The 21,720-nt window shown below is 42.3% G+C and overlaps 1 protein-coding gene across 4 annotated transcripts in view; it reads right to left on the reverse strand.

The window, feature by feature from the left end:
- Positions 1–21,720, reverse strand: part of MAST4 (microtubule associated serine/threonine kinase family member 4) — a 329,916-nt gene that overhangs the window by 261,593 nt on the left and 46,603 nt on the right. For all 4 annotated transcript variants that reach the window (XM_072992693.2, XM_072992692.2, XM_072992691.2 and 1 more), the window contains exons 2-3: positions 18,341–18,494; positions 1,189–1,310 (exon numbers count right to left, since the gene is read on the reverse strand). In XM_072992693.2, coding sequence (XP_072848794.2) covers positions 1,189–1,310; positions 18,341–18,494 — 276 coding nt within the window. The remainder of the gene's footprint in view (positions 1–1,188; positions 1,311–18,340; positions 18,495–21,720) is intronic.

Raw genomic sequence — 21,720 nt, forward strand, 5'->3', positions numbered from 1 at the left:
CCTTGATGTTAGGAAAGTGTGATGGCAAGAGGAGAAGGGGATGAGAGAGAATGAGATACCAACATGAATTTGACCAAACTTCGGGAGGCAGTGGAAGACAGGAGAACCTTGAGTGCTCTGGTCCATGGGGCCACAAAGAGTCGGACACGACTAAACGATTAAACAACAACATGATGTGTCATTGATCATGGCACTCATATACAACAAAAACACTGCCATATGCAATCTTGGATGAGCACAGAAGTTGACAGGGAGGAAGGGAGGTATCAGCAAACTCGGAGGGACCCCAAGGTTTGTCATTTTTTAAAAAAAGTTCTTAGACTTCATCCTCATCAAAGTATACTACTGGCTATAAAGAATTGGACTTCTCTTAAGGTGCAGAGAAGTCTCAACTGTCATTTTTGGTTGCATACTAGTAAGGGAGTAAAAACAAATCTCCCTGTAGTTCATCTTAGATTAAGGCAGATCCTGCCCTGGTGTTATCCCAATCTTGACCTAGTATATGTCTCTCAATCCAGTGCAGTGATGATAAGAATGAACTTGCCCCATAGTTGATCTGCATGGATCAGGTGCGGGGTGCATCTGACGAATGTATGTGAGAAAGTATATTTTGCATGTATAGCAGTAGCATGTGAGAGTTATGGGAGAAACTGCTACTTTGCAAATGAATTGGCAAATAAATAAGAAAGCCAGTACGCCTCCAATATACTACCATATTGTGCTTGTCTATTAACATGCTGAATTCCAAAACAAGAAAATATAAACAAAAAAGACATTCCTTCAGCAAACAAGTTACCTCCAGTAAATCAGAATAACAGAATACTGTACCTACAAAAAAAGGCAAAGCACTTGAAAGTAAAAATTGGCTTTCTCTTTTTCTTGAACTGGCTACTTAAATGAGGGGATGCAAGATTACAATATATACTAGCAATGATTTTATAGGAAACAAGTAAAGCAATTTAAAATTATAGCTCCCCCAGCAAATGTAATTCAGATACAACAAACATCTTCAATAGTACCATTACACACAGTACCTGACAACAGTTATGTGAAAAGTCTTGAAATGCTGTATTTTTTGAAAACAATTTTGTATTATTTGACTCTTGTGAAAATAAATGGCTAGTCACAACATTTTATTAACATTAAGGAACTTTGGGAATAAATAAATATTTGAAAAATAGAACTCACCAAGCTAGCTGTTAAAGAAGGTGCTGACTGTCCAAGAGCTTGACTGCGCATTCGGACAAGATTGGTAGTTTCTCCACTTTGCCATGACTGCTGTGTAACAGTATTTGGCAACAAATATCTGCCTGCCAAAAGTTTGGGGAAAATATTAATGAAGATATGTCCTCCTGTACAGTCTATGCAACATGTGAAACCAAAGATTAATCTTTCAGTTTTACATTGGGTACTTCTGAAATGTCTTAGCAGAATATAATGCACAATCTCTTTTGAACCATTAATCAGGCCTTGGAGTTAATGCACTCCAAGTAATAATTTCTACTTGCAAACTGTATGAATAATGATATAAATCATCCACTTAAAACAGTCTGATGCACAAATATACAGAAAGCAAGGTAAATTTCATATACTTTTGTGAAGGATTGACTCATCCCACCCTAATAATTAAGAAACTGACTATCAAAAGTGTTTGATTTATTTATGATTTAACACTGTTTTCCTAATGTGTTCTTGTACAGGATATATGATTTGGGCAAAAAACATAATTCACAACACATCTGAATGGACTTGCTCTTCATAGTATTCCTTTCTTTGTAATTCTTCCCATTGCAAACTGAAGGTTTCTGAAGTAAGTCTTGTTTGACTCTCTCGTCTCACATGTGATATATACATAAGATAAACATAAAGCAAACATAAGATAGCAGTTTATAAATAAACCTGGTAGACTGCCTTGATATTTTTGCATGCACATGCATAACTTAGGAAAAAAAATAAGAATCCCAAGTCAGAATACCACATAAGACAGAACTGTTCTGCTAACAGAAATGCATTATGGCAAGCTGAACTTTAAGAGGAACTTTTTTTTGTTCAATGGAGAACAAGAAAATTACTTTTTAAAAATCTATTCTTTTGATAACAAAGAATCCAGCCCTATCTAGCCTAAAGACATCTCAGTCATTTCAAAAAACAAAAGGTAAATTAAAAGTTTCACTCACATATTAACTTAAATGTAGTTTAAATTTAATGAAATAATAAAGGAACTGATTGTCTAGGTAGATGACTAACCAAATGTTAACAAAATTAAGAATACTTTAAAGTGAATAAATGTTGCTATATATTTAATAAGGCAAGAAGAAAATTAGAAGAAATCTACATAAGACAATGTATTTCTCCTAAAACTATAAAATAAAATTGAACTTCATGGGTAGGAGCACTAATCTCCTCACAGTCTAACCACCTGGAACAAGAACCCTAAGGAGAAACATTTTATTAGTGTATATCTTCAGATTATTATTCTCCCAGCCAGGGGAAAAATATGAATTATGTAAATTTTAGTTTGTTCTCACATTACAGTGTATAGAATTAATACAATCATCTCAATTAGCATTAATAGGAAAATAAAAAGAGAATTAATTTTAAAGCATTTGCATTATTGTATCCTGCGGTTACATTGAGAAACTTTATTTAAATCCAGTTGTAGAGAAATACCAGCAGGCATTTTTAAAAAGTATGATGCTGTTTAATTCATGCATCATTTGCTGCTTACAACTTAAGGAAATTAGCATCTGTCAAGTGTATTTAGTCAGCTGCATATAGTCAACATTAACGGACAACACTATTTTCTCTGCCAAACTTAAGATGGCACTTTCTCTCCAAGCTGTTATCTGATATTCAGTCAAACCCAGAATTACCGTTGACTTAATTATACTGTCCTTTGCTACTGTAAGAGAAACCTTTGTACATAACCTCATTAATAGAATTCAGTATTTCATGCCCCTTCCTTTCTTCAAACAATAATATAATCCATCTAGCTACATTACTAAGGTGTTAAAATATTCGCTGCAGTTTGGAATAATTGCCCAGTTAACATTTACAATTAGTGCTGTTTCATTCTTCACTCTTTAAAATGTCTAATGCTTTTTCAAAGCACAGGGGACGAAATGAAATTTAGACAACCGTTAAGCCAGAAGTAATGTCCATAAATGTCAATCAATGAAAACATTTTAGAAATAAATTAGAAAGTAAAGAGCTGAAGCACTCTAGTTTGGCAAAGAAAACTGTGTCTTAAACAGACTGTTGCAATTCACATCATGTGATAAAAAGAACAAAGGGATGCAAACAAAAACAAAACACAATCTAAAATATTTTTGCATGTGTCTCTTTTATTGCTTCTTTAGATACCTAGGACAGGCATCAAAATATTCCCAGATGCTTGAATTCCACATTTCAAAATGCAGCTGGTTTTGCAGTCATAAAAAATAGACTTTCCTTTATTTTATTCCCTTTTTCCAACACAATTTCTGAAACTTAACTGAGTGAACCACATAAAGCAGACAAATTATATTTGAACTGAGTTAATTAGCTGAAGCCAACAAACTTCATTTGAACTTTCAATAAGTTTCTTCTTGTTGCTTGTATCTTCCCAGAGACCGGACATAAAATGGCTTTGATTTATCCATTCTAAGTGTACAGTACTAACAGCAATTAGTTTAGTTGTCCCCAAGCCCTGGTATAGTATAAGTGACAATGAATTCTTTATAATTCTCCATACTGTCCACAACTTTATATTCATCTATTATGTTCCTTTAGTAGAAGAGTTCCAAACATGTTAGCCTTTTCTAATTGGGAGATACTTCATCCTCTTCCTAAGTACTGTTGCTTGTTTCTCTCCTTTTTCAGATCTATGGCAAAGTAAACAAAAGATGTCAGTAATTATATATTCTAAGCCCGCCAGACGAAACTTTAAAGTATAGATTTAACACCATTAAGATGTACAATGAGGAATTGTGAGAAGGGTGCCAGGGGGGAACAGTCCTCCTGGTGGGCATGCCATTCTCTCTTTCCTCATATGTGAAAGGGTACAAGACCACCAGCTCCCCTAGAGAGGTCATGATGACGGAAATGGGAATAGAATCTCCACCTAGAGCAGACAGTCTGGAAGCAAGACAAAGTCCAGGAAAATGGCAGGATACACAAGGAATAACCATCAGAGGAGAAGGTCTCTAGAGGAAAGGAGATTAAAAGGGTTGAGGAAAAAGAGAAAGGCGGTAGCAAGAAGAAAGAGATAGAGAAGGGAGAGAAGGGAGAAAGAGAGAGTCCTGGAGAATAAAGGCAGATAGTGTGTCGAAGAAGGAAACTTCTCAAGTTGGCTGAAGGGTGGAAATGAATAGTTAAAGAAGAGTCCTGGTCTGAGGAGTGGGTGATGTTAAAGATACCCAAGGAAGAGGCAAAGTGGCAGAGAAGATATTAAGACCCAAGAAAACCCTCCTATTGGGGAGAGTGGGAAAGGTGAGAAAGGATAAGGTTAGAGTGAGAAAGAGGCATAAAGCTGTCAGGAAGAGAGACCCAGCAGGGATAGCCACCCCAAGGGGGAGCAAAGGATGAGGATCCAGGCAAGCCCAAAGAGAAAGGAGTTGGGAAAATTAGACCTGTGCTGCAGCAGTTAATGTTCAAGGTTGCATCACTCACCAACCCTGATTACTGACTGAGACAAGCATGGGGAATGCAGTCAACCTCGTGGCGCAAAGCCTCGTGGCGCAGTGGTTAAAACGCTGTACTGCAGCTAAAACTGTGCTCACGACCTGGGGTTCAAATCCCAGGTAGCCGGCTCAAGGTTGACTCAGCCTTCCATCCTTCCGAGGTCGGTAAAATGAGTACCCAGCTTGCTGGGGGGGCAATGTGTAGCCTGTATAATTAAAAATTGTAAACTGCCCGGAGAGTGCTTGTAGCGCTATGGGGCGGTATATAAGTCCAATAAATAAATAAATAAATAAATAAATAAATAAATAAATAAATAAATAAACCCTCGACTTATGAACTTAATCCATTCCAGAAGGACATTCGTTAAGTCAAAAAGTTCATAACTCGAATCAGCATTTCCTGTAGGAATGCACTGAAAACCAATTAATCCGTTCTGGCTGTTTTTAGCTCTTAGGTCGAGGGGTGGTTTGTAAGTTGAAGCATTAGTTCCCATAGGAACTAATGCAAAGCTGGTTAATCTGTTCCTACCACTAGGGACAGAATTTTTTTTCTTTCTTTTTTTTAACCTAAGATAGCGTAGGTTAAAAAAAAAAGGCAGGAAACCACAGAGGGAACGAACGAACACTGTTTAAAAAGAACACTTTTTAAATCAAGTACCTTTTACACCAAAACAGGCACCTTTTCAAACAAGCACCTTTTAAATCAAAACAAGCAGCTTTTAAAGCAACCAAGCACGTTTTTACCCAAGCAGGTTTTAACTCAAACCCACCTCCCTTTTACCCAAGCACCATTTAGCTCAAACAAAGCACCTTTTAAACTAAATTTTACATTTAAAAATGACAATGCCAGACATTCCCAGTCTCAGTACCCACTATCTAACCGCTTGGACAAGCGAGGAAGCAGACAAGCAGCCTCTTTGCTAACTGAAAGTTCAAATTTTCCGCTTTCCCTGCCTTCCCCGCACTTTTTTCCATTTGTAACTCGAATCCAAGTTTGCAAGCCGAGTACATATTTTCCTATCAGAGCGGTTCGTAAATCGAAATGTTCATAACTAGGGCCGTTCATAAGTCAAGGGTTGACTGTGTATCCATCCCTAGGAGAGACCTGAGGAAGAGTCCAAAGGGATAGTTGCACAAATGTTACAAATGTTTGAAAAGTGTGGGCAGCTGGAACCCTACGAAGTTGTTGTTGAAAAGTTGCCAGTTATGATAAACTAAAAGGTTGAAGTAAAAACTGAATTGTCTCTGACTGTGGATTTCATGCTCGAAGAAGAATCTCAAAAGAAGTACAGATCGATTCTAGCTGTGGCTTCTGACTTGATTTCAGCCTATATTATATCCCGTGGTGGTGCTGCGGGTTAAACTGCAGAAGCCTCTGTGCTGCAAGGTCAGAAGACCAGCAGTCATAAGATCGAATCCATGCGATGGAGTGATCTCCCATCGCTTGTCCCAGCTAGCCTGTCCCAGCTAGCAGTTCAATGCAAGTAGATAAACAGGTTACCACTTCGGTGGGAAGGTAAACAGCGTTCCATGTCTAGTCACGCTGGCCACGGAAACTGTCTTCGGACAAACGCTGGCTTGGACACGACTGGACTAAATGTCAATGGGAACCTTTACCTTTACCGAATTGCCTGGAATAATTTACACAGCATACCAAATTAATAACAAGAAATTCAAGTTTTATTTGTTTTATTTATAGATTCATTTGAGGCCACTTCATTATGTCAATGTATTTGAGCAACAAAAAAAATGAATACAAACATAATTTAAGTCTTAATACAATGAAATAATATTCTACAATCAGAAACAGAAAGTAAATAAATGCACACTTTTTAGTGCACTTTGAGCCTGGTTAGATACAATGCCCATCATTTCCAACACATTTAGAAAGCCATAATTTTCTATCATAAATCCCACTTGCAGCACAGTCAACTAAGCCTATGGAGCATTTTTGATTCTGACAACTTAAGCCCAAGCCCAAGTGATTGCATAAAGCTCTTTGAAGTTACTTCAGCTCATGAAAACCACTCACTGCAGCAAAGAAGCTTTGCAGTTAACCAGTTTTGTTCCTTTATGACAAGAAAGTGTACCTTCATTTTTTGTGTTTCTTATTTTTTTCAAGGGAGGTTAAAAGTTCAATTTTAACCCTGTTCAACAACTAATAATAAATTAGTTTAACTACATACATTATTATTAATTTATTTAACTTCAATATGTAATTTGTTAGAGAAACATAAGGCAGCATTTCAGAAAGTAACAGCAAAATAGCTGCCTACACTGTCCAATGAGAACAGCCATCAGCATCCTATTACACTTAAATGTAGAATTCATGAATAATTTTACACAGCAATGTGACTGACAAGTTTCTCTCTGGAGATGAGTACTAGCTTCCAGACAGGCAACCAGTTAAATGTATGTGTGAGTGGCAGAATGAACTAGCAGCCTGATTTACACAAGGAAAAATGTGGGAAATACTACAGGTTTGAGGCTGGCTGATTTGCATTTTTTCCCATTGATCACATGACCCAATGGGAAATGTGAATCGGCCTGCAGACACACACACACAATCTGTAGTTCTTCCTCCCCACCTGAGACCCTTCTACTTTCTAAAAAGCTGAATCCTTTCGCTTTGGTTCAAAGCATGTGATTGCTTTGGACCAATGAAGAAAGGAAAGACCAACCAAGCACATACCCAAAGTGATACTTTCCAATAACGGAGGTTGTATATGTGAAGATTTAGTATTCCATGGGAAGACAAAGTTTCATTTTACAACTAGTAACAAAATTGTTTCTATAGAATAAAATCATATTGTGTACACTACTTTACAGTGTAAACATATAGCTCCAAGAAAGAAACCAGAAACATGAATGTGTTTCTAGACTAACCAGTTTTTACTTTTTACTTTCTCCATCACACACCTGACCATTAAAAATATGGGTTTTTGCCCAGTTTGAATCACCCAGTGCAATGATCTCTGGAAGCATATCTGCTTCAAGCAAATATCTACCTTTAGGGCCTTCCTACTACATCTAATTTTACTTTCCCATTGTCTTAACTTCCCAGAGTGCAGTCCATACTCCCATATCCATTTCTACTCAATTCCACTACATTACTATATGTCTTTGTGAGGGTTCAGTTTTTGGGGCTGTCTGTTCTTCAAATAAAGGACGAGTCGGTTGAGGTAAATCAAATGGTTCAGTATTTATTGCAACATCAACTCCAACAGGGTTCACCCCTAAAAAGGGGTTCAAGGATTCTTGCAACATATTGCTCGGCTTTAACGGGGTCCATAAACCATTTATAAAAGGGCTTGTCGTCTCTGGGTTCCAAGGTCCTGTTAATAACGGCACAGTCCCCTGCCCAGGGTCCAGTTCTTTGTCCAGGGATATCAGCGGTAAAGTCTCTTCATCCCTGCTCCACTCACCCCAGGACGACCCGTCTCCTCCTTCGACTCCCCAGGGGCCGGGTAACCCCCCAGCTTCCTCAAATCGGCTATATGCCATTGTTTTTTCCTTTCTAGCTCTTGGGCTACAGCTTCCCTTTCTTCCCGGAGCTTCCTTCTCCACTCCTTGGCCTCGGTCTCGCCCCAATACGAAGGGCGAGGCTTCAGCCCAAGCTGACGGCGTTTCTCAGCCTCTTCATGGGGGACACGGACCTGCTCCCACTTGTGGGTCCAGGGATCCTCCATCCAGATCCACTCCTATCCCCTCGGTATCTCCGCCGGCTTCCCTCTTATATCTCCCACCGCTGCCTCAATCTCCTCCCTCCTTCTTCCCGCCAAAGATCCCCCGGGTCCTGGGGTAAGGGTTAACCCTTTCATAGTCGCCTCCAAATCTCCCGTATCTACCCCCTTATTTAAGGTAAGGGGTTCGGCGACCTCTTGTTCCCAATCTGGGGTCTCCACGGCTTTCTCTTCCCGACGCGTTGGGGACGGAGGTGGGGATGTCTGGGTGTGAAGGGTTCCCTTCCAGAGCGACGGCACTCCCACTAAGGCCTCCATTTTGGGGGCCTCACAGTCTTCCTTCTGTATTTCCATTTGATGAAGTAACTAATCTAATTGTTAATCCATACTATCTCCTACCACTTTTTGTAACTGGAAACACAGAAAATATTAATAACTCCAAACACTCACGCATAGGACTGCATCTCTAGTCCTTGAATTATTGTTTTATTTATTTATTTATTTATTTTATATTCCGCCTATCTAGTCGGTTAAGACCACTCTAGGAGGCTTACAACATAGAAATACACAATGAATATAAAACAGTTTTTACATAATAAAAATGTGTCAACAAAATAGGGGCAAACAATAGGGGGGGGAGGAAAAAGAGGGACAGGCAGCAACTGACAATGCTAGGCCAGATGAATGAATTCTGTATGTGCCTCCTCTGAGCAGAGCCACCTTATGTGGCCTTGGGCAAGCTGCACAGTCCCAAGATACTCCCAGAAGAGCAAACCACTTCTGAGCATTATTGACCTGGAAAATCTTGAACATGTTTATGAGTAATCTGGCGAGATAGGCCAGGTTCCTCATAAACATTTTTGAACTTGCTTATGGGTTCAAATGCGGGTTGCACAGAAAAAGTGAAATGTCATAGAAATCATCATCATCATCATCATCATCATCATCATCATCATCATCATCATCCAAAAACTCCAGGCACAGACAAAATTATTTTAAACAATGACTGGCACAATATAACATACAGTATACAAGTTTTAACCAAAAACTTAAGTATTTGTTAAATATTGATGCAATATGTATGCTGTTCCTAATATTGTCGTTTTTTCAGAGATTTGATGGTGGTGTGATTTCTGAGATCTGCAACTGCTTACAATACTGGATGGAATTTCCTGATATTGTTTCCAATGCCCCAATGACTATGGGGACCACTGAAGTGTGCTTCTTCCGGAGGCAATATGTTTAAATTGCCAGGCCTCTATACTTTGTTAGTTTTCCCAATTCTTTATTTTCAACTCTGGCATCCCCTGGAATTGCAATGTCAATGATCCAGACATCTCTTCATTCTATTACTATTACGTCTGGTGTGTTATGTTCAAGGCATCTGTCCGTTTGGATCCAGAAATCCCACAAAATCCTGACTTCCTCATTTTCTGACACCTTCTCTATCTGATGGGTTTTTGGAGGCTGGAAAGTTATATTTTTTGCGTAATGACCAGTGCAATCTTTGGACATTCGCAGATGAGGTGTGAGAGTTTCATATTTTTCCAGGCAGAATCGACATCTGTTGTTAGCACTAACTCTTTGGATATTAGCTTCCATCACATTGGTTTGGAGTACTTGTTCTTGTGCAGCAAAAACCAAGCCTTCGGTTTCATTCTTAAGGGTCCCCAGTTTTAGCCACGCCAATGTTGAATTATGATAATGCTTTCCCATCAATATTTCTCAGGTGTTGTCAATGTAGGGCTTTATTTTTCCAGCTGTTTGAATTCTTTTCAAATGTTTGTTTCTTATATTGAGCCTTTGTTTCTGTTATTTTCAAAATATTCTTCATTTTCACTGCTATAAGTAATTTTTCTCCACTTGTACTGATATAATTATTTAGGCTCCTTTTTACCTCCTCTACTACCTGCTGTATTTGCAGTAATCCACAGCCTCCAATGTTTTTTGTGGTAAATATAATCCATCCACATCGCTTTTTGGATGTAGTGTGCGATGCATGTTTATTAGTTTCCTTGTTTTTTAATCCAATTCTTCTAGTTTGTTTTGAGTCCAATCTATTATTCCAGCTGGGTATCTAATTACTGGAATGGCCCTTGTGTTTATGGCTTTGATTGCATTTCTCCCATTTAATTTTGATTTTAAGATTTTCTGCAGTCTTTTCTTTAAATTTTGTGCATGATGTCTGCTTCTACCATTCCAAGGTATTTGTAATTTTCATCAATTGAGAGTCATTTTATAATATTGCCATTTTTAACTCTATTCCATCTAGTCTTTGGATCTTGCCACCGTGTACAGAGCTGCACATTTGTCAATTCCAAATTTCATTTGAATATCTTCACTAAAATGTGCACAGTGTTTAGCAGTGATTCTATCTCTGTGGAACTTTTTGCATACAGTTTTAGGTCATCCATGTATAAGAGATGAGAGATTTTTCCAGCTTGTTGTGAAATATGGTAGCCCAATCCAGGTTTATTTAAAATTATTGACATGGGGATTAGTCAGCTGTTAAACAGCAGTGGTGATAAAGAATCCCCCTGAAATATTCCTCTTTTGATGTTAACTTCCCAGTTTCTTCACCATGGGCCATTAAAACGGGTTTCCATTTTTCCATGTTTTTCTTGAGGAACTTCTGAATGTTTTATTAATCACAAACAATTTAGGCAGGTGTTAATCCAGCTGTGTGGCAATGAGTCAAATGCCTTTTTATAGTCTATCCAGGCCATGTTAAGGTTTATTTTTTGTCTTTTTGCATTCTTCAGGATCATTTAATCGATAAGAAACTGATCTTTTGTGCCTCTTGACTTTTTAAAGTTCCCTTTCTGTTCAGTTGTGTATAGAGAATTTTCAGTTAATTATTTAAATATTGATCTTGCAAGTACTCCTGTGAGGAGCTTGAACATTGTTGGAGGGCATGTAATTCGTCCATAATTACTGGGTTCATTGCCTATTGTCATACAGTCTTCAGTTGTAGAATTTTGAAGTAAGTGGTTAAATTGCACTGCTATACATTGATGGAGACTTGTTAGGTGCTTTAACCAAAATCCATGCAGCCTCATCTGGAACACATATACTCTGTATTCCAATTTTTCACAACCTTTACTTGCCTCTTAATCATTTTAGTTGTTATTACAATACCAACCATTTGTTTTCCTTGAATTTCTTTTGTTGTTGTTATTTAGTAATTAAGTCATGTCCGACTCTTTGTTACCCCATGGACCAGAGCACGCCAGGCTCTCCTGTCTTCCACTGCCTCCCAGAGTTTGGTCAAATTTATGTTGGTAGCTTCAATGACACTGTCCAACCATCTCATCCTCTGTTGTCCCCTTCTCCTACTGCCCTCACACTTTCCCAACATCAGGGTCTTTTCCAGGGAGTCTTCTCTTCTCATGAGATGGCCAAAGTATTGGAGCCTCAGCTTCAGGATCTGTCCTTCCAGCAAGCAATCAGTGTTGATTTCTTTAGAATGGATAGGTTTGTTCTCCTTGCAGTCCAGGGGACTCTCAAGAGCCTCCTCCAGCACCATAATTCAAAAACATCAATTCTTCGGAGGTCAGCTTTCTTTATGGTCCAGCTCTCACTTCCATACATCACGACAGGAAAAACCATAGCTTTGACTATGCAGATCTTTGTCAGCAAGGTGACATCTCTGCTCTTTAAGATGCGGTCGAGGTTTGTCATCGCTTTTCTCCCAAGAAGCAAGGGCCTTTTAATTTCGTGGCTGCTGTCTCCATCTGCAGTGATCATGGAGCCCAAGAAAGTAAAATCTGTCACTGCCTCTTCTATTTGTCAGGAGGTGATGGGAAAATGTCGGCCCCGAAGGACCCCGAAGCCACCGCCGACCGCCAACATGGTCGGACCCCCGGGAGTGAGGGAAAATGTCGGCGGTGGGCAACACCCATTTCTTTAAGTCACTCCCATTTCTTTAAGGACTTGACATAGTTTGCTGTGGCCCACACAGTCAAAGGCTTTTGTGTAGTCAACGAAGCAGAAGTAGATGTTTTTCTGGAACTCTCTGGCTTTCTCCATAATCTGGCGCATGTTAGCAGTTTGGTCTCTACTTCCTCTGCCCCTTCGAAATCCAGCTTGTACTTCTGGGAGTTCTCCATCCACATACTGCCGAAGCCTGCCTTGGAGGATTTTGAGCATAAACTTGCTAGGGCGTGAAATGAGTGCAACTGTACAGTAGTTGGAGCATTCTTTGGCACTGCCCTTCTTTGATCTTTTCCAGTCCTCTGGCCACTGTTGAGTTTTCCAAACTTCCTCGCATACTGATTGTAGCACCTTAACGGCATTTTAAATAGTTAAACTGGAATGCCATCACCTCCACTGGCCTTGTTGTTAGCCAGGCTTTCTAAGGCCCACTTGACTTCACTCTCCAGGATGTCTGGCTCAAGGTCAGTAACCACACTATCTTTGTTGTCCAGGATATCCAAATCTTTCTGGTATAATTTCTCTCTGTATCCTTGCCACTTCTTCTTGATGTCTTCTGCTTCTGTTAGGTCCCTCCCATTTTTGTCCTTTATCATGTCCACCTTGGCACAAAATGTTCCTTTAATATCTCCGAAGTCTTTAATCCACAAAGCATTTTTGTTATATCTGGTTGAGTGTTCCCACATTTCTTTCCAAAATTTTAGAGCATCATCTTTACATAGGCCTAATTTCTTTTGCTCTGCATTTTCTCCTTGTGACATATAGAATCATTGGTGTTTTCTCTATATAATTTCAAGCCCCCACCGTATCTTTCAATTTTCTTTGCTGTAACTGTTACCCACTGATTTAATTCCTCCATAGTTTCAACATTTTTTTAGGTCATATATTTTGCATAGTCTATAGTAGTAGTTTCTGTCCATGGAGTTTTCTTGGCAGAGATACTAGAGTGGCTCATCAGTTCCTGCTCCAGGTGGATCGCGTTTAGTCAGAACTCTCCACTATGACCTGTCCATCTTGGGTGTCCCTGCACGGCATAGCCCATAGCTTCTCTAAATTTTTCAAGCCCCTTCACCACAACAAGGCAGCAATCTGTGAAGGGGATCTCCGTGCAGTCCTCTGGACTGCAAAGAGAACAAACAGAAAGGTTACTTACCTGTAACGATGGTTCTTCAAGTGGTCATTCTGTGAATTCACACAAAGGGTTAATACCAGCGCCAGCGTTGGTCCTCTCGGAACATTCTCTAGCTGCAAGAGAAAAGTAACAATGTTTAGGACTACCCCTACTGCGCACGCCCAGCCTAACCGTCCCTCAGTTCCATTTGTCCGCCACAGGTACCCGAAGGTATAGAGATACCAGTGACAGAAGACAGAGGGGAGGCCGGGCGGGATTGTGTGAATTCACAGAATGACCACTTGAAGAACCATCGTTACAGGTAAGTAACCTTTCTTTCTTCATCGTGGTCTTCTGTGAATGCACACAAAGGGTGATTAGCACGCTTACTAACCGGATGGTGGGCTGTCACTGAAGAACTGATGTTAGCACTGCCCTCCCGAATCTCGTCTCATCTCTTGCCCTCACGTCCAACCTATAGTGGGTTATGAAGGTAGAGGCATTGGACCAGGTAGCGGACCGGCAGATGTCAGGCAGGTCGACGCCACGGAGTAAGGCAGTTGATGAAGCTATAGCCCTGGTGGAGTGTGCCCTAAGTCCTTCAGGAGGGTCTCTGTGGTTAAGCTCGTAGGCAAGAACGATGGTAGATACGAGCCACCTAGAGAGCGTCGACGGCGAGGCCGGACAGCCCTTCTTTGGACCAAAGTAACAGAGAAAAAGTCTGTTGGCTTGTCTAAATTCCGTGGTCCTAGAGACATAAAAAGCCAGGGATCGCCGAACATCGAGCATGTGAAGCATGCGCTCAACATCGGTAGTCGGAGACGGGAACAAGGTTGGCAGAATTAGTGGCTGATTCACATGGAAGTCCGAGACCACCTTTGGGAGAAACGACACGTCCAGATAGAGCATAACCTTGTCCCTGAAGAATTGAAGGAATGGCTGATCAGAGCGGAGCGCTGCTAACTCACTAGCCCGACGAGCAGACGTGATAGCCACTAGGAAGAGCGTCTTCAAAGACAGCATCTTAAGGTCACAGCTAGCCATGGGCTCAAAGGGAGGCCGACAAAGAGCATGTAGAACCAAGTGAAGGGACCACTGTGGAAGTGGTGGACGAACAGGAGGACGGAGATTAGAGAGGCCTCTCAAGAACATCCTGACGGTAGGGTGAGAGAAAAGCCGTGAAGAGGGTGAGTCTCTGGGTTGGAAGAAAACAACCGCTGCGAGGTACACTTTGATAGTAGATATAGAAAGGTGAAAGTCAAACAGGTAACGGAGGTACTGTAGAAGCGTGGAAACAGATACAGGGGACGGAACGAGATCCCTTTGCTGGGTAAATTTCAAAAAACGTTTCCACTTGTAGGCATACAAGCGAGACGTGGAGGGCTTGACGGCGTTAGTCAAGACCTCCTTGATTTCGGGACGATCTTCCACGCTGTCAGATGGAGCGTGTCGAGGTCCGGGTGAAGGACGTTGCCCGCCTCTTGGGTTAGCAGGTCCGGCCATAGAGGAAGGGTCTTCGAGTCCACAGCCATCTCGACTAGAGTGGGAAACCACACCTGCCGAGGCCAAAAGGGTGCAATGAAAATGGCCGGAGTCATCGAACGTCGGAGTTTGACTAGGGACCTCTGTATCAACGGAATCGGTGGAAACATGTATAAGAGGCCCTGGGTCCATGGAATCATGAATGCGTCACCGAGAGAATGTAGGCCGAGGCCGGCCCGAGACGCATACGTGGGGCATTTCGCATTGTGAGGGGATGCAAACACGTCCAGCACCGGGGTCCCCCATCAGTAGCAAAGGTCCTGGAAGATCAGGGGGTTCAATTCCCATTCGTGTGTCTGATGTTGAAGCCTGCTCAGGGTGTCTGCGACTGTGTTTTCCTCTGTGGCCACGTGGATGGCTACCGGGTAGACATGATGACGGTAACACCATTCCCAGAGGAGGATGGAGAGGTATAGGAGTGAGTGAGAACGAGTTCCTCCCTGCTTGTTGACATAGTGCATTGTGGTAGTGTTGTCCGTCACCAGGTGAACTCCACGGCCCTGTAGCAGTGGAAGGAAGGACCTGAACGCTTTGATGACTGCAAGTAGCTCCAGGTGATTGATGTGGAGCATGGCTGCCTGTGGGGTCCAGAGGGCATGAATGGTGTGATGGCCGCAGTGCGCCCCCCAGCCGGATGGACTGGCGTCCGTTGTGACTTGAGCGGTGAGACGGAGTGGACGAAAGGGCCGGCCAACCGTGAGGTGGGGTGTGTACGTCCACCACTGGAGCTGTCTGACTAGCTCCGGCGTGACACGAAGACGTTTGCTCTGGCTGTCCATCATAGGGTCGAAAAGAGCCAGGAACCATGACTGGAGCGACCGTAGCTTGAGGCGAGCGTGGGCCAGCGCCGGCGTCGTAGAAGACATCAGGCCGAGAAGGTGCTGGGCATGATGGGCTGTCACCCGACCGCGAGGCTGAAATTTTCTGATGGCTCGTTGAATCTTGTGTATTCTCTCTGGGGGGAGAAATGCACGACCCTTTACGGCGTCCAAGCAGACCCCTATGTATTGTACTGTTTTGGAGGGGACAAGTTGAGACTTCTCTTTGTTGACAGTGAGACCGAGATTGCGAAGGAGATACAGGATGAACTTTGTGTCTTTCAGGGATTGCCTTCGTGACGTGGAGACCACTAGCCAATCGTCCAGATAAGGATAGACGTGGATGCCCCTGAGACGAAGGTAAGCTGCCACTGGGGCCATGACCTTGGTGAAGGTTCGGGGAGCTGTGGACAGGCCAAATGGCAGGGCCTGGAATTCGTAGATTGTGCCCTGGAAGATGAACCGAAGAAACTTGCGGTGGTCGGGGTGGATAGTGACGTGAAAGTATGCGTCCTTTAGATCTATAAGGACGAACCAGTTGTTTTTCTTCAGCAGGTGCATGATGGACTCTAAGGTGAGCATTCAAAACCGTCTGGGTCGCAGGTAAGTATTTAGGAGTCTTAGATCGAGGATGGGCCTTATGCCTCCTCCTCTTTTTGATACAGCAAAATAGCGGGAGTAAAACCCGCGTTGTATGTCGCAAGGTGGTACTGTATAGATGGCATCTTTTTCCAAGAGAGATGAGATTTCTTCCTCTAGCGAAGGATCGAAGGAGGAATGATTTATGAAACCTAGCGGAGGAGATTTTATAAACTCCAGTTGGTAACCGTGCTGAATAATCTTTAGAGCCCAAGTGTCGGTTGTGATGGCAGACCAGTTGTGAAGAAACGGCTGAAGACGGGTGGTAGGTGGTGAATGGGTAAAAATGGGGGGCCGAAAGTCAAAGGTACTGTTTTTGTTTTCTCCCAGGTGGTTTAAAGGATTGGCGGCGGTGAGACGGACGAGGCCGGTATCCCTGGTATCCCTGAACAGAAGAAGAGGACTGTCCAGAGCGTTGCTGAGGTAAGTGCTTATAAGGACGGTATTGTTGAGAAGGTTGTTGGTATTGGCCGTAAGATTTACGCCATTGGGGCCTTCGCTGTCTAGATTGAGTTTGAACAGAGTAGGACTTGGCAGTCCTCTTGGCTTTGTGGAGGTCCTCTAAGTGGGAGTCGGTCTTTTCATTGAATAAGCCGCTGGCGTCGAAAGCGAGACTCTCAACTTTCGATTTGACATCATCCAAAATGTCTGCAGAACGAAGCCAAGCGTGCCTTCGGATGGTGATGGCAGACATAAGAACTCTAGCAGCAATCTCTGCTGCATGCCTAATGGAGAGACGTTCATGTTTGGATACCGTCTGAGCCTCCTCATATGAGTTTAGAAAAACTTGCCGGGTGTCTTCAGGTATCATTTTCAGTCCTGGCAAAACTTTAAGCCATAACTGTTTGTGATAAGCCCCTAATACAGTCTGGTAATTGATGACTCGGAGCAGCAAAGTGACAAGGGAGTAGATTTTCCTGCCGATGATTTCCAGTTTTTTACCCTCCTTGTCAACGGGGGTAACATGAGCCTTGGCAGATGGTCGTGAACAGCTTGTTTCTACGATGAGTGAGTTTGGAATTGGATGTTTGAGCAGAAAGTGGGTGTCAGCGCCATGAATTCTGTAAAAGTTCTCTATGCGACGAGGAACATTAGGGGTATTCGCGGGCTGAGCCCAGAATTCCTTAATGGCCTCCATAACCACAGGCACAAAAGCTATACTAGGAGGAGCGGTGCTGTCCTTTTTAATGTCCCCGAAGAACAAGTCTTCGCCTGGAGGTGAAGGAAGATTCAAGTCTAATTTCAAGGTTTTAGCAAGTCTGGACATCATCTGGGAGTAGCAAGAAAAGTCCTCAGATGGAGAAGATGCGTGAGGATCACCAGTGTCTGAAACCACCACATCCCCCTGAGGCAACTCGTGAGGTGGCAGGGGTGGGGGTTGCTCTTGGTCAGAGTCAGAAGAGTGCTCTGTGGACACCTCATCTGGATCTGAGGAGAAGACATCCCTCTTCTTTTTTAGAGGTGGTCCCTCGATGCCGACTGACGCTGTCGGAGGTCGTGGCGGGACCGGGACCGCAGTGGGCGCCGACGTCGAAGGCACTGGTTGCGGTGCAGGGGCAACCGGTAGCGAAGGTGGCTTATCCCCGACTCGGATAACTCGGCGCCGACGTCGAGGACGGGTGGACTCCGACGAAGAAGACAGGTAGATGTACCGGATCTTCTTATGTACTGCTAGAAAAGTTGCGATCCTGGCTAGCAGTTTTGCTAGAATGCATCATTGTGCAAAACAACTGTACAGCAAAATCAGCACAAGATACAATCTTTGGACTAACTCTGAAAATGCACATATGTTAATGCAATAGGCCTTGCGCTAGTGCAATGACATAGTTAAACATATACCTTTGTTTGCTCAGAGGAACAGAGGCACATAACAAATACAGTTACTGAGAGGCAGGAATGAAGTGTGTCTTAAAGTAAATACCCATCAATGCTTTCACGTGTGATTCTACTTACCAGTCAGAGCTCCTCCAAGGCTCCCTCTTCTAAATGGCCTTCCATCTTCACTGAGCTGCCTTTTAAATTTCAATGACTTCCCAGGGCCAGAAGAAACTTCAGGGTTACTAGATTTCCGAAATGGCATAGATGGAGGGGACAAGATGCTATCAAGCTGTAAAGAAATGGAAATGCTGAAATTAAGGATATACTAAGTAAAAATATATATGTATATTTTTCAAAGGTCCCTGATAGAGATGGGCATGAACTGCCACTTTGGGGGTTTGTCCTTTGGATGAAGAGATGTTTAGCAGTTCCCAGCCTTGCCTCCTCTGACAAGTGCCCACTCACAGGCAATCACTTGGCTTCCGTGCCCCGCGCTGCCTCTAAGTGGGTGCCCACTGGATGAGGTGAGTCTGGGAACTGCTGAACTGCCCAAAAGACAAACCGCCATATACCACCAAACTGGCAGTTTGTAGCCATCTCTATCTGAGTCACTATCATGGACACAACATTCAGAATGTACTATTATTAAGAGCCCTGCTCAGCTCTTACCAGGCACTTAATTCAACAACGAACTCCAAGCCCCACTGTGAGATGGCAAAGTATTTTGATAAGAAAGGAGAATGACAGCAATATTTTGGGGAAATAAAGCAAAACTCTGCCAAGAATTGTTACAAAAGTAACAATTTTAAAACAAGTTCTGAATTACCATAACTGTTGCTTTGATTCATGGCCACTGAGGATTACAACCATCAGAAGGGCTCCTTGTATATATACCGTACATTTAAAAAACAAACAACCTTGTAATATTGCCTAACACTAAGAAATCTCAACGGGTTTGAAATTTCCTTATGGATAATAGCTCATTGGGCCAAGACAGGCTAAATCTATGTGAACAGAGAATTTGGCAAGTATTGCTTACATCCATAGCCAAAACCCTTACCATGTTTCCCCAAAAATAAGACAGGGTCTTATATTAATTTTTGCTCCAAAAATGCATTAGTGCTTATTTTCAGGGGATGTTTTGATTTTTTCATGTACAACAATCTACACATGACTGCATTATGTCCATTACAACAGCCATCCCCAACCTTTTTAGCCTTGCGGACCGGCATGCATGAAGGAACATGCGTGCTCTTGCGCGAGCACTCATTGGCATACACAAAGGAGCAGAGGCACTCATATGGGCATCCACATACTTGTGCGCATGCGCAAAGGATGGTGCAGTGCTTATGCGGGCGCGCTTACACTCTTGCGAAGGCACAGGTGCAAACAGGCTGTGGGGGGGGAGTACGCAGGGGGGAGGTCTGTCTCTCCGCCCCGGTCCTGCTCAGGCCATGGACCGGCACTGGGCCGCAGACTGGGGGTTGGGGACCTCTGCATTGCAACACAATGCCGAAGGACAGTTGGACAAGGAGACACAAAGAAGAAAAAGATGACGATGGAGGAGGAGGCAATTCAGCAGCAAGACGCAACCTGGAAAGGAAAACAGCAGGAAGGCGGTGATGGTCGTGGCACGGTGATGGTTGTGGCATGGGGTGGCGGAAGGAGGCAAGGAAGACAGGCAGAAAGGGCACACACTGTGGGTCGGTCACCAGGCTAGCACCGCACAAGGTGCCAACATAGCTACAGCTGACAGGTGTCATCCGGAAGGGGAAACTGGCAGGCCCCTTCTTCCAAGAGCCTTTATTCTGCAGCAGAGTAACAAGTAAAATTACTATTCACCACATAAACTAAATGATCTTCAGTCAATTAGGTAAAGGTTCCCCTTGACATTTAGTCCAGTCATGTCCGACTCTAGGGTGCGGTGCTCGTCCCCATCTCCAAGCCGTAGAGCCAGCAGAGACATATAAATTGAGATTTGCTCAGGTTTCAGAGCTTAAATCCAGAATGGACAAAATCCAGAAGTTTCACATCTCCAAACCTCCATTTTAACTAGGCTGTAGACAGAAGCTGAGAGTCCACCAGGTGGCACCACACTATAATTAACCAAATAGCAACAATTGTCTTGAAACTTAACAGTATTTTTAAATGAGCATGAAGTATGCTTTAGCTACACACAGAAGAAATTATCTTTCACTTGCAACATCAGGAAGAATTTGCGCTTGCTATTTGAGAAATCTGTAATAAAACAAACATTTACATTTCCTGTCTTTTCTTTGTCTCTGCCTCATCAGTTTGCTTTCTTCAATATACAAGTGGTGCTAAACTCTACTATCTCCCAAAACAGAAGCAAGGCAAACAGTGTTAAGATCTGATCATGTCACTCAGAAGCAGCAGCTAATAAAACCAAGATCATAAGAATGCTTCTGAATCAGATCAAGGGAGCATCCCATCCATCATTCCATTTCCAATGGAAGCAAGTCAGATTTAGGAATGGAAAAACAATGTGTTGCATTCACATTTCAATATAGAAATCTCCATTTCTCATCTTCCATGACTCTCAACAGATGGAGAATATCTTGCAGTGGGCAACTATACTTTTGTGAGGTCCAGAATGCATTTTGGAGGAAGAAATGTACTCAAAATTATGCATATATTTCAAAAACAAAGCCAGAATCCTGCTGTTCTGTAGTGTGCAACAAATCATTGCAGCTAATTGAGGAGATTGTGTCTTGGCTATGTAATTAAGCACATGACTAGGCAGATAACCAAAATGTGCCACAGCAGATTAATTAGCCACAATTAACTACAGCAAGTTACACAAACATAATGGAAATACCAGTAGGGTTCTGACACTCATTAGAAAAACTCAATGTAAAACACATATACAAAGAATACTTTAAAATAAATACATTCCAAAAAAATCACAAAAATGTGACAGACTTTCTCTGCTGGAAGGGAGGGGATGCCTTAAAACCCAATATGGAACCACATCACAAAGAGAATGCCAGTAGAATACATAGATTAATTCCAGTACTATGATAGTGAAGCTTATCTTTCTTCCACTTACTCCACACCATATTCAAAATCTCTTTAATGTTCCCGTAACTATCATATTGCTAAGTTTAAAAATCCCATATGCACTCCTAATATTGTTGTACCACAGTTTTATATGATGGCATTGCAGCACTATTAGTTTTATTTTCAAAATAAGCGTCCAGAAGCTCTGAGTGAGTACACTATAAATGTATGTGCACTCTGGCAATACACACATAACACAGTTTTATTATATGAGCATACACTTTCCCCAGTATAAAGGGAAGTGAGCATATCTCCTTCCGACTGTAATATGGTTCATACATACATCATTTTGATTTTCTTCCACAAGAATGAATGTCAGCAATTCATACAAGAATTTTAAAAAATTCAGACACCATTTTAGAATGGCGGATAAATATCCAAATTTAAACTCCCAAGCTTCGTCCCAACAAACCTACATCCAAAGTCTTTGTCCC

This window comes from Pogona vitticeps, chromosome 2 (genome assembly GCF_051106095.1).
Source record: "Pogona vitticeps strain Pit_001003342236 chromosome 2, PviZW2.1, whole genome shotgun sequence".
Taxonomy (NCBI): domain Eukaryota; kingdom Metazoa; phylum Chordata; class Lepidosauria; order Squamata; family Agamidae; genus Pogona; species Pogona vitticeps.